General features: G+C 35.2%; 1 protein-coding gene across 11 annotated transcripts in view; it reads left to right on the top strand.

Moving 5' to 3' along the window:
* Positions 1–14,016, top strand: part of CNTN1 (contactin 1) — a 376,715-nt gene that overhangs the window by 204,739 nt on the left and 157,960 nt on the right. For 8 of the 11 annotated variants that reach the window (XM_035255799.3, XM_035255801.3, XM_035255800.3 and 5 more), the window contains one exon: positions 12,394–12,527. In XM_035255799.3, coding sequence (XP_035111690.1) covers positions 12,467–12,527 — 61 coding nt within the window. In that variant the 5' untranslated portion in view covers positions 12,394–12,466. Of the gene's footprint in view, positions 1–11,108; positions 11,204–12,393; positions 12,528–14,016 lie in introns of all 11 variants that reach the window. The other 3 variants (XM_054238172.2, XM_078338910.1, XM_078338911.1) reach the window with 1 other exon arrangement.

Raw genomic sequence — 14,016 nt, 5'->3', positions numbered from 1 at the left:
CTTTCCTTTAGCTATCAGTTTTTGTATAATTCACATCTCTTTCTGTAATTTCATGTAACTGGAGACATGTATTTACCCTTGCCCTACTGACAAATTAATTAATATTTGATATAAATTTGAATAAAAAGGAACAAAGCTCTCTGTATAGCCCAAGACCATGTTGTGAATATAAGTCTGAAACCTCAATGCTTTGGGGGCACTAGGTTGAGGTAGTCAGGGAATTTCCCCAGTATCTGTTCTGGTAATGAAGCCTTTAAAAGGCACTTTGGGAGGCCGAGGTGGGTGGATCACGAGGTCAAGATATCGAGACCATCCTGGTCAACATGGTGAAACCCCATCTCTACTAAAAATACAAAAAATTAGCTGGGCATGGTGGCACGTGCCTGTAATCCCAACTACTCAGGAGGCTGAGGCAGGAGAATTGCCTGAACCCAGGAGGCAGAGGTTGCGGTGAGCCGAGATCGCGCCATTGCACTCCAGACTGGGTAACAAGAGCGAAACTCCGTCTCAAAAAAAAAAAAAAAAAAAAAAAAAGGAACTTTCATAAACCAAAGGACTTAGGATTAAATACTATGATTATATTTTCTTGTAGAACTATTCAACAACTCTCTGTGACATCAACTAAAAGTTCAACACATGGCATTTAAGGTGCCATGACTTTACCATAGTTCTCTTTCTCAAATATTCCCATGAGAATATGCCTTGGCCATGCTTATTCTTGAAGGGTCTCTGAATTTTACCTTTATTTTCCTCCTTTCTTTTTTGCTACTTCCTCCTGGATCTGCTTGCCAAATATGGAACAGTAATTTGTTTTTAGTAATTTCTCAATAGTCAACAGATTTTAGTTGCGTATCTTTGATGTGTTAGGTGTCACCTTAGGTAATTTGAGGGTATAGTAAAAGGAATGAGACAATCTGCTGCTGAGGAGCTTATAATTTAGAAATTCCCTCCCTGAATAAATATCTCTGATTTACCAGTACTTATGCTACTGCCACAAAATGTCTGGACATGGTAGATACTTTGGAAATATGTATGGAATAAATTAATAAATAATTTTAAAGTACCATTCATCTACCCACATGGATTACTTTGTTCTGTATTCTTCAAAGAAAATGTAATACATTTAATCTTGGTCTTTGAACAGCACGCAATAAAAACAGATGTCTGTGTGGTTAAATTGCATAAAAATTCATTGAGATTATCTTTCATGTGTTTTAAATATAAACACTTGAATAGTTTTAATTGAAGTGAATTTAACATAAAGTTCTCTTAAGCTCTTTCTAGAAAAAAGGACCTAAATAATTTAGATATGAATCACTTATCACTTTAAGTACTGATAAAATGACCTATATTCAATGACTCTTTTTATCTAAAAAACAGAATGTCAGGGATTACATCATGCTCCCAGGAGGATTGTACCTTCCATATTGACATCGCTTAATCTGAACCGCAGCTAATAAGAGTTATGAGATCATCAGTCTCATTCTTCCTTCATGGGTGGTCTTGAGTCAGAAGACACTCAGAAGTTTTGTGTACCTTTGGATTAGTGAAGTAGAATAAATGCTTGCTATTTTAACAAAGATATTCATATACTGTGCAGCATGGAGCAGGCTCGAGCATCATAATCCTGTGCAGCAGCATTAGGAAGAATGACTTAGAGTGGAACCTCAGAAAGCACAGTAGTAGCAGTGATAAAGCTTTTTTTTTTAATTAGGTGTGAGCATCTCCATAGAGGAGTAAAGCCTTACAAAGGAACTATTACAGCATAGTAAGTTTTCAAAACTCTCAGCGTACATTGAGTGAGCTCTTGGATCTGGCACTGTTTCTTTACAGATCTCATCCTTTCATGCTTCTATGTGAGAGCAAAAGGTAAAGGATTTTGGACATTCTATCTTGCCGACATAGGAATTTTTTCTGCTGTCAAAAACTTATTAAATTCTACTTTGGATCCTTAGATATGGTTTATAGGTATCACAACGCCTATTTCTTTTGTAGTAGTCCAGCAATCTCAGATCCTTTTGAATTGTAGTTGAGCAACAATGGAAGTTAAAATTCATCCAATCAGGTCATTGTAGTCTAGTAAGAAAGTCTCATATTAAAGTCAGAAACTTTCCAGATATTAGTCAAAGCAATGCATCGAAATGCCTTGTTCGTTATGATATGGCAAAGTAAATCAGATATAGGTATAGAGAACTTTATTTATCATGTAGACCAAATGCCACACAAAATATACTACAGACATAGTTTTAAGAAACGGACTACTAAATATAATGTATCTTCTAATTTTTAGAGATGCATTGGCTGAACATGTGGCCCTAGAACACATTTGCATGCATGTAGTTACCTATGCATTGTTCTCTCTGAGCAATGAAAATATTCCAACCTTCACTTAACACATTTACCACAACAATTCTGGAACTTAGTATGTCCACAAATTACCTGGAAAACTTGATTAAAATGCAGATACTATGACTATTCGTCCAGATAATCTAGTTATTCTTGAGAGTTGCTCAGAAATCTATCTTATTATCAATCACAAGACAAATGCTGTTAATGTCCGTGGCCCTTGGACCACAGTTTGGGAAACAATGACTTGTTGTTCTTAAAAATATGTTAATCACTGAATATGCTAAATATTATTTTTTTATAATCTAAAGAAAAGACAGACACTAAGTAGTTTTTTAAAAATTAATAAATAAGAGGGGATTTAAATCTGTATGGAATAGATGTCAAACCTTTGCTCTGTTACTAGCTATTTGTATTTGAGCAACCTGCGTAATCCCTTTAAGTCAATCCATCTCTAGAAATGGCTGCTGAGGGGTAAAATATTAAGGCTTTGACAGATGTGGATGTTAATTAAGTGCTGACAGCAAGGCACACATTTTACAGAATGACTGCTTACATTTTTAGATGATTGGATTTATAATTAAATTAATTGCTCATTTATTTTTGAAATGATGTAATGCAGGCAGAGGAATGTAAAAATAGTGGAACTCCATTTGTGATATTTATAGCACATTTTTTTCCTGAGATAATTTAAGCCCATGGTATCACATAGGACTATAACTGCTACAGCCATGCATGTTCCCTGGAATTTCAGGAAACCATCATTTTTAGGTGGTAACAAAAATAGGAAGTCCCACATAGATTTTTGTCCTACATTTTAGAAGTGTGTGTATGTATGGTTAGGTACCTCATAAAGTTCGGGAAAATGCAGAAAAGTCCTGCTGATTCCAAACTATCCTGCCCATGGAACAGATAGGGTACCAACTCCACACAGTTATTTTGCTTAGAATTACAAAATATGAGAAATTATTGGAAATAATTCCAATAATTATTGGAAATAAAGATAATGGAAAATAAAGATAGTAATAATGAACAAATCAAGTGATGTGGTTTCTTGATTATCAGCAATGATGAGAATTACTGATTCAATTAACGAACAAAAGAGGTACTGTTTTAGCAAGCAAGATTTAGAATTCACATATGTATTTATGAGATTCCACTCAAACTTTCCCATCAGTACATTAATAAGAATCAGTTTATTACTCAAGGGCAAAGCCATATTTTAGGTTTGGCAAAGAACTGCTGCTTAAAATATTAAATGAGTATTGAATGAAAGAGAAAACATTGGTAGGTTTTAGTAGGAGTTGGGAAGCATGAGGGGATGTGAAACTGACAACCTCTCTGTTGTCAATGATTTACATGAAGAATCTGGATAGAAGAGACTGAATGGAGCCAGGCAATGAATGGGAGTACTGAAGGTGACACAGTAACCTCAGATACATAAAGGCAGTAGAGAAGGAAGTAACAGGCATATCTGCTTAAAATCTTACAAGCCACTAACTTGTACATTTTCTTATCTGATCCTGACCAAATCACTCACATTTCTAGAGCTGTACTGAGTTAATAGGGATCATATAGATTGCCCAAAGATGCACAGCTAGTAACACAGCCAGGATTTGAATTCTTTTATTTTAGACAGATTTAAAGTCCTCATTTTTTATTAGTTTTTAAAAAAGAGATTTAAAAACCTGTTCTTGACCTAGATCATAAAAAGGATGTTTTATATTCAATAATTAGTGTATTTTTCATAACACTAAGTCAGTGTTTCCCAGAATGTGGTCCAGGGCATTTGGGGTGTACTTGGTAATTGGACAGATTCCTGAGCACAACAAAGGAATAATAAGAATTTCTGTGGAAAGAGCTCAAGTATCTGCATTTTAATCAAGCTTTGTAAGTAATTTGTAGGCATACTAAAGTTCAAGAATTATTGTAGTAAATGTGCCAAGTGAAGGTTGGAATGTTTGACCCTCTGGAGATGTTATATTTCATGAGATGTTTTAGAATGTGTTGTGTGGCTCCTTTTTCATGTATATGGCACACACATTCAAGTGGCAGGCTATGTCAGGGGCGAAGGCTGTTACCATCTGCAGACTAATGCAGCTCTACCTGCTTGTTTAACAACATATTCTTTTCTGGCAAAGGAAGGATAGTGCTTATAATCATTAGCAGAAAAGGGGGTGTTTTCCTTGTGTGTGTACTATATTCCTTGGCTCAGAACAGTATGGTCTTCAGAAATTTGTATGAAGTATCTTTGACCACAGCAATAATCTGTTTAAACCTTGTTAATGACTGTAGAAAATGGTTAGATTTTTGTTAATGAGTTTAAAGAAATCAGTGTGAGGCTGGAGAAGAACATCTAAAAAAATACCATTTTTCAGTTAAAGGGAGTTGCATCACCTATATTTAAATTGTTTTTAATAATCCAAAAATTAATTGGAGAGAGATAATATTTATATGAAAGTGCTACATTAGCTGTGTATTTAATTGTATAATATCCCCTTTTAAAGGGGTAGCACTTTGCTATTGTAAACAGTGCTACAATGAACATATGTGTGCATGTGTCTTTATACTAGAACAATTTATAATCCTTTGAGTATATATCTAGTAATGGGATTGCTGGGTCAAATGGAATTTCTATTTCTAGGTCCTTGAGGAATCTCCACACTATCTTCCACAATAATTGCACTAATTTGCACTTCCACCAACAGTGTAAAAGTGTTCCTATTTCTCCACATCCTCTCTAACATCTGTTGTCTCCAGATTTTTTAATGATCGCCATTCTAACTGGTGTGAGACGGTATCTCAATGTGGTTTTGATTTGCATTTCTCTAATGACCAGTGATGATGAGAATTTTTTCATGTTTGTCGGCCTCATTGATGTCTTCTTTTGTAAAGTATCTGTTCACATGCTTTACCCATGTTTGAATGGGTTTGTTTTTTTCTGTTTTAGTTCTTTATAGATTCTGGATATCAGCCCTTTGTCAGATGGGTAGAGTGCAAAGTTTTTTTCCCATTCTATTGGTTGCTGGTTTTCGCTAATGATTGTTTCCTTTGCTGTACAGAAGCTCTGGAGTTTAATTAGATTCCATTTGTCTATTTTGGCTTTTGTTGCCATTGCTTTTGGTGTTTTAGTCATGAAGTCCTTGTCTATGCCTATGTCCTGAATGGATTTGCCTAGGTTTTCTTCTAGGGTTTTTCTGGTGTTAGGTCTTATGTTTAGATCTTTAATCCATCCAGAGTTAATTTTAGTGTAAGGTGTCAAGAAGGGGTCCAGTTTCTGCTTTCCACACATTGCTAGCCATTTTTCCCAACACCATTTATTAAACAGGGAATCATTTCCCCATTGCTTGTTTTTCTCAGGTTTGTCAAAGATCAGATGATTGTAGATGTGTGATGTTCCTTCTGAGGCTTCTGTTCTGTTCCATTGGTCTATGTCTCTGTTTTGGTACCAGTACCATCCTGTTTTGATTACTGTGGCCTTGTAGTATAGTTTGAAGTCAGGCAGGTTGATGCCTCCAGCTTTGTTCCTTTTGCTTAGGATTGTTTTGGCTATGCAGGCTCTCTTTTGGTTCCATACAAAGTTTGAAGTGGTTTTTTCCAGTTCTGTGAAGATCATTGGTAGCTTGATGGGGATAGTGTTGAATCTGTAAATTACTTTGGGCAGTATGACCATTTTCATGATGTTGATTCTTCCCAATCATGAGCATGGAATGTTTTTCCATCTGTTTGCGTCCTCTCTTATTTCATTGAGCAGTGATTTGTAGTTCTCCTTGAAGAGATCTTTTACATCCTTTGTTAGTTATCTTCCTAGGTATTTTATTCTCTTTGTAACAATTGTGAATGGAAGTTCACTCATGATTTGGCTCTCTGTCTGTTATTGGTGTAGAGAAATGCTTTTGATTTCTGCACATTGATTTTGTATCCTGAGACTTTACTGAAGTTGCTTATCAGTTTCAGGAGACTAACCTAAATGTCCATCAATGATACACTGGATAAAGAATATGAGGTACATATATACCATGGAATATTAAGCAGCCATAAAAAACAATGAGTTTGTGTCCTTCATAGGGACATGAATGAATCTGGAAACCATCATTCTCAGCAAACTGACACAAGAACAGAAAACCAAACACTGCATGGTGTCACTCATAGGCAGGTGTTGAACAATTACATTACGTAGATACAGGGAGGGGAGCATCACACACTGCACTCAGTTGTGGGAGCCTAGGAGAGGGGGTGGGGAGGGTGGGGAGGGGTAACAAGTGGAGAAATACAAGATATAGGTGATGAGGGGATGAAGGCAGCAAACCACCTTGCCATGTATGTACCTATGCAACAATCCTGTATGATCTGCATATGTACCCCAGAACCTAAAGTACAATAAAAAAATAAATTAATTAAATAGTGGTATCACTTTTAAAATTCAAAACTAGTTTTATTCCCCCAAAATTTCATTTTTTCACTTCACTTTTATGTACATATGTTGTAGAGCTTTACATCCATACACACACATATCCTTATACATGCATTACCTACACCTCACGATAATACTCTTAGTAGAAACTTGAATCTTCATTTTAAAGACTGAAACCTCAGAAGATTAAGGGACTTGAGCAGCAGAGGCAGAATTTCAGATGAAGCCTGAGAGGAAAATGTCCCTCAATTTTGAATTGTAGAGTAGGAAATATTGGTGTCTTTTTTGCCTAGAATAATATGTGCTTTACTTGAATAAGATTCTGATAATATCTTGGAAATAGAACTTTCTGGTGAATGATATTTAACATCAAATTTTAGGTTAAATATTTTTTTAACAAATGAACTTTCATGAGGTTGAAATAGAGTTACAATTAAAGGATAAAGGCATATTTTATTTTTTACTTGATGTGCCAAAAATTTTTTGTAAAATTAGATGTGACTACTTGCTGATATATATGAATATTTCTTCAATATTCATGTGATGATCTCTGTCAATGTAAATGATTGTCTCATCATCAATGTGGTGGAAAACTAGTTTTATTTGTGTTGATGGAACACACTTTGATTACGTAGTAGTACTAAATTCTTTGTAAACAATAGTTGCTAATGTGTTGTTGAAGCATTTATTAATAATTTATTTGAACTATCCAGCATCAGAATAAAACAAGACAGGAGCTATACGGAGGTCTATCCAGTGGAAAAATGCTTATCTAGATATAGGCCATATTTTTCACATGAGAAAACCCCAGTGTTATCTAAAGGAAAGAAGGAGAAGGAAGAAGAATGACAAGTAGAGGAAGAGAGAAGGAGAAAGAAAGACGAAGATATGTCATACTGCATTGCCTCACTATATTGTGAAGTGTTGTTGTTTTAATATATGTGCAAGAGATTTACTAAAGGATGTCGGAGAACAGAAGGTGAATTCTACTGGAAATTAACAGAGTGCCAGTCCATGTCAGGGATCCAGCAGTCATCAAGACCCACAGAGCTGTGTGAGACTGTGAGATACAGCAGCAGCAGCAGCAGTACTTGGCATAAGGCCTGGCTGGGTGTATGAGAGGTCACAGGGCTCTGAAGGCTGTCATACTCAGGGAGCTGGCCAGCACAGCATGGTCTCGGGAAAAGGAATGTACCCCCAGTTCCTGCTTCTGGTCCTTCTGTTATTTCAGTTGTTGAGAAGAAATAGGTCTGCTCCTGTGACTGGCGCATGTTTGTCAGAGTTTCTTGTTTTTTAACTTTGTCACTTCGTTTTTTGCAACACTTTCAGGTCCATGGAGGTCAGGGGCTAGCTGTGAATTATTAAGTGGTATGGCCTTAAGAGAGAAGTAATAAGAGCAGTTTCTTCCACATTAACAGGAATGGGCTCAGCTTGGTGCCTTCTCTACTGTGCTGCTGAGGGATGTGATCGGGGGAGTCACAAATGATGGGCTAACTGGTAACACAATAGAACAGATCACCAGCAGAAAACAAATGTGTGAACAAGATGTGAAAGATGCTTTTATATCCGAATGGCAAGACACCAGTTGCATAAAATAAATTACATGCTGCCGGGGGATATCTCACTGTCTTACTGAAAGAGGCAACATTTTGAAGTGAAGGAAAAGATAGCATGGAATAACACAGGCTCAAAATAATGAAAATAACTTTTCATTCTGATGAGAGTGTACATATTCAAAACTGGAAAACAGACTTCCAGTAATGCCCAATAAATGACACATTTCAAAATACTTTTAAATATTGATACTTAAAACATCCTTTCTGGAGTATATTTATAAACTACAGGAATCCCTAACAAGAATCAAAGCCCCAGTAAGAGACATTTCTTATTACCCATGGTCATCATCCTATTCTTTCTTCTTCTTCTTTTTTTAACTTTGAGACAGTTTCACTCTGTCACCCAGGCTGGAGTGCAGTGGTGCAATCTCTGGCCACTGAAACCTCCAGCTCCCAGGTTCAAGCAATTCTCCTGCCTTAGCCTCCCAAGTAGCTGAGGCTACAGTCACAAGCCACCATGCTTGGCTAATTTTTTGTATTTTTAATAGAGACGGGGTTTCACCATATTGGCCAGGCTGCTCTCAAACCCCTGACCTCCGGTGATCCACCCGCCTCGCCCTCCCAAATTGCTGGGATTACAGGCATGAGCCACTGCACCCGATCCAATTCTTATTTTAGAAAATTAAAGTTCATTTTGTTTATAATCTTATTTTAGAAAATTAAAGTTCATTGTATATATATATTCCAATGCACTTGCATTGAATGGTAGTTATGTACATGATCTATTCATTTCATCATTTATTCAATAAATTTATATCGAGTGACTTCTGTGTGTCAAGTATTAGAGCCACAACGATGAACAAGATATGTATCCCCTATCCTGGTTGGCTTATGGTCTAATAGAATAATCAATGATTACTGAACACTTTCACAGTCAGCATTTTGCATGAACAACTTTATGAAAACCTTGCAATAGTGCTATGCAATAGGTATCCTTTCCATATTAAAAGATAAGGAAAATTAGGTTCAGAGGATAAGTAACTTGTCCAAACTTGCAAGCTAAAGAGTGGGTGAGGCAAAATTCAGACAAGATCTGGCTGACTTCCCCTGTACACGTTTAACATTGCATGTTGGCACATGCTCCCATATTCCATGGTCATTAGTGAGAAGGAACTGTTAAATTACATTCTAGCCCTAGAAAGTTTTCTGTATTTTATTTACAATTTACTGAGATCTCTTGCTGTATGTGGACACAACTAATCCTTCTTTTGGCCTATCCTACTTCTTTTCCAGATTATCTATAAAGTTCGTGGGTAAATAGACCAAAATATCATTGGTGTGCTCTATCAAAAGGAAAAATCAGAAGCAGACTTTCACAGAAATTACTCTTAATTCTTCACTTTTATTTACCTTTTTTTTTTTTAATGGTCAGTGCTGCTTCCTTGCCCCTCAATACCAACACTGCAGCAGCATCTCTTGCTCTTAAATGTGAATATCTGTGGGAAACGTTTAGAATTTGCAAATTATAATAGTTTATTATTATACAAATTAGAATTTGTTATTACACAAACTATGGGAACCACAGAATATGGGAACATGTGCCAACATGCATAGTTTACATAATAGAATTTGTGTAATAATAAAATTAAAATTAAAATAATAATATATTATCTAAATTAATTTTTACAGTCAATTCCTTGATTGGCATTAAAGTTTTGGCATTTTAATGTTTTTGCTTTTTCTAACTTTCTCTTCATTAAAAGAACTCATCTCATTTTGTATGCATAGCCCAATGAGAAGAATTAGAAACTATCAGTACAAAAAAATGATCAAATACACATGTTGTGACAGAAGCTTAGATAGGTATAACCAATGTGGACACATTTCCAACATTTTCAGTTAGGTCTACATTTAGATAACAGTGATGTGATGCACAATCAAAATAAAAAGCTACGAATCTTTCCACAGATCGTGTAACTGGTATTCCTGTCCTCTAAAAGAATTGCTTTTCATTCTTCACCTCTGTTAAACTATTTTCCTCTCTGCCCAATTCTGCTTAGGAAATTAATAGACATTTAAAATTTCAGACTTATATATATTAAAAAAATAAAAATTATGTTTATCTTGGTCCATATATTGCCATGGGCCAGGTAAAAACTTTGTCCAGCCTCTGCCAGTGCTAGAATTCTTGCAAATCAGAGAGTATATGTGTTCTCAAAATCCATTAAAAAATAAATAAACTCCCATATTTTTGTTTTATATAATAGCATGAGGCAAGCAATCAGTAGGATTTTAATGTTGCTGTTTTAAATAATGTTTGAATATATTTATACATTTAATATTACAGCATTATGTGTTTTCCCTTCAGAATTGTTTTCATGCTCTCTCTCTCTCTCTTTTTTTTTTGAGACAGAGTTTTGATCTTGTTGCCCAGGCTGGAGTGCAGTGCTGCAATGATCTTGGCTCACTGCAACCTCCACCTTAGTGGTTCAAGTGATTCTCCTGCCTCAGCCTCCAAAGTAGCTGGGATACAGGCATGTGCCACCACGCTCAGCTAATTTTGTATTTTTAGTAGAGATGGAGGTTTCACCATGTTGGTTAGTCTGGTCTTGAACTCTTGACCTCAGGTGATCTGCCTGCCTCAGCCTCCCAACGTGCTGGGATTACAGGCGTAAGCCACCACACCGAGTTCAGGCTCTATCTTAATTTATGTTTTGGCTCAACTCCATGTCATGAGACTTCAATTATGATATTATATGTTCTTTTAAAGCATGATTGAATGTCTTTTCCAGATGAAATTCCTATTGTGTCATTACTGATGAGTGTTCTTTCTAATGCCCTGGGCCATATCATTCTTAAGGTGCTCCAGTAAGAGTTGGATGAGACAGTAAGTCACCAAATGATTCAAATCTAAGAATGCTACACTCCTGTATAATGCCCTGCCTACCGAAGGCAGGCCTGTTCCCACCATGCTGCATTTCCCATGGTTTCAATGAAAATGACTCATACTTTTTTCATGTTTAATAGCATACAGGTCCATGCAACTATGTCATTGCACTGGCTTGTTCACATATCTGTGCTTTTTTTTTTTTCTATGAATTTCTTAAGAGGAAACAATCTATGTCTTTCTTTTTTGAGTCTCCGTAGGTACGCGCTTAGTCACAGTGGTGGATTTTACCATGGAGATGATGAAACATAAGTTGCAGGGCCCTTCACCTGCATGAGGCTATTCCAGGGTCCTGGGTGAAACCTTAGCAATGTAATCACGTGGTCATACATTATTGCAAAAGTTGTAAAATTAAGAGGGTTTAATTAGACTGCTACATGGCTTTGTAGTTTCATTTATGTTAGTAATTTTACTTTCTTCTTGTCCTGAAAGAAAACTCCCCGAATGGACAATTTTGGCCCCACAAAACCTTGATTGTCCCTTGTTGACATGAAAGGAATGATTATTTGCTTTTTGTTGGATGAATAAATGAAAGAAGTAAAAGGAATGAGAAGGAATGGATATTTTATTAGTTAATATATTTTAACATTTAAAATTAGCATGTCTGGCAAAAATTTTCCACATGCCACCAACAGAAAATGCTAACATTGGCACCCTTCTGTAATGTCTATGAGTTTACAAGCCCTTATACCAATGTAACTTCAATAGAATTTTCCACCAGGCCTTCGATTAAATGTAACCTTCAATTAAAGTGACTGATATCAAAATGTTTATAACTGGGCTATTTTAAGAAAAGGATTATTATACTCAATGGTTAAAGAGGAAAAGAAACCCAAACACATGATTGAATGATGCTTGTAATTGTATTGTGTCAATACTAGAATGTCAGCTGAAGTCTTCTGATACTGACTCTACTCTTTTCAAAACATGGTGTTTACAAATATATTTAAATAAATGAAAACTTATTCCACAAACAAAAAGCATAAAATTGAATAGGTTAATAATGTTTTCCTCAAATGATGAACATTTTCCCTTTCCTTCCCTTTCTTTCTTTTCCTCTCTTCTCCTCCTCTCTCCTTCTTTCCCCTCTCTCTCCATTTCTTTGCTGCTTGTTTTCTTTCTTGATGCAGGTGTTTAATATTATCCAACTGCCATAAAGCTAAATTCTATTTTGGAAAATTGAACTGAACTACTGAATACAAGATGAAAATGTGGTTGCTGGTCAGTCATCTTGTGATAATATCTATTACTACCTGTCTAGCAGGTAAGAAATATCCTTTGTATATTCTACATATATTATGTAAACATAATTGATATGTGCGTTTATTTTATTAAATGTGTTGTATGAAGTAAACATTATTTTATTATGATAGCTGGGTCAGACAAGTATATAAATATGTATTTAGGCTGACCCTATTTTCTTTTTAATTTCAATTAAGATTTCACAGAACTTCATCAGTCTTGGGTAATCGTGTGCTGGTGAATGTTTAAGATCTAGATCTCTGGGGAGGTCCCTGGAGCATAGCATTAGTCTATTCCAGAGGAGTAAATTCTCCTACTGTGACTCATTTCCACTTGACATCATTAATGTAGAACTGAGAAAGATGTGCAACAGCTCACCAGTCTATAATATTTTCCCCATCCAGCTATAAATAACCACAATGGTATCTAGTAAAAAAAACAAAAGCGGGGGGAGAGAGAGAGAGAGAGAGAGAGAGTGAGTAATGGATTTTAAGTATTTGTTCCCTTTACTTTTAATATAATTGATATATTTGTAAATTAATTTTTAATACTTGCTATGTTTAACAAGTGATTCACAAAATTTCTAAAAATTAATAATTACTTCTTGAGAGCTCTAGGTAGATGCAACACACTATTGAATCTTATAACTCTTTTACCAATTTGATCAATATAATTTAAATTGATTAAAGTAATCTGCAATGTGTGTAGGGACATAAGACCAATAAAACAATTTTGAGAATACATTAGTTTTAGGACAAAGAAATATTATATTTCTGTCTTTCAAAGGCAAGTGTGAAGCATTCAGACCTATTTGGTACAACGAGAGGCACATCATATCTTTATCTGCAAAACTGATATCATCACCCAAACAAGTACTTATTGAGCTAGGTCATTATCATGAAAGTATTAGAAAAATTGAATTCTAACAATCAATTTTTCTAATACTTTTGTATTAATGACCTAACTCAATAGGTGCTTGTTGGGTGACAGTTTTATTCAGACATAAATGGTCCTCATCCTTTTATGATTAATCCGAAGGACATCACTATTAAGAACATGAAAGGTCTTCTTTTATTTTGGAGAATAGCTTTTATTATACTCACTCCAAAACTCAGAAAAGACAATTTCATTAGTACTTAAGAATTTTAATGACATTGATAAATATATATTTTATAACCATAGTAATTATGCACACACTCCCACATATATATGTAATCATATGCATAATATATTTACACATATATAATGTAAATATAGGAAAGAAAATTTGGTAAAGTCATTGGATGAAGTCTGATTTTTATGAATAAAATAAAACAAAAATTATCTTAGTACTGAAAATTCATACTAATTAACTGCAAATTTTGGTGCACAACTATAAATGTAAATTTAAGAAATAAATATATATATACACAGAAGTGAAGATACTTCAACCTTTATAGTAAAGGGCCACTAGTCTCATTCCATTGTCTAGCATCCCAGTTATTCAAGTAATGTTTGAAACCACAATTCAA

The sequence above is a fragment of the Callithrix jacchus genome, chromosome 9, assembly GCF_049354715.1.
Source record: "Callithrix jacchus isolate 240 chromosome 9, calJac240_pri, whole genome shotgun sequence".
NCBI lineage: Eukaryota > Metazoa > Chordata > Mammalia > Primates > Cebidae > Callithrix > Callithrix jacchus.
This window is presented reverse-complemented; position numbering and strand designations above follow the sequence as displayed.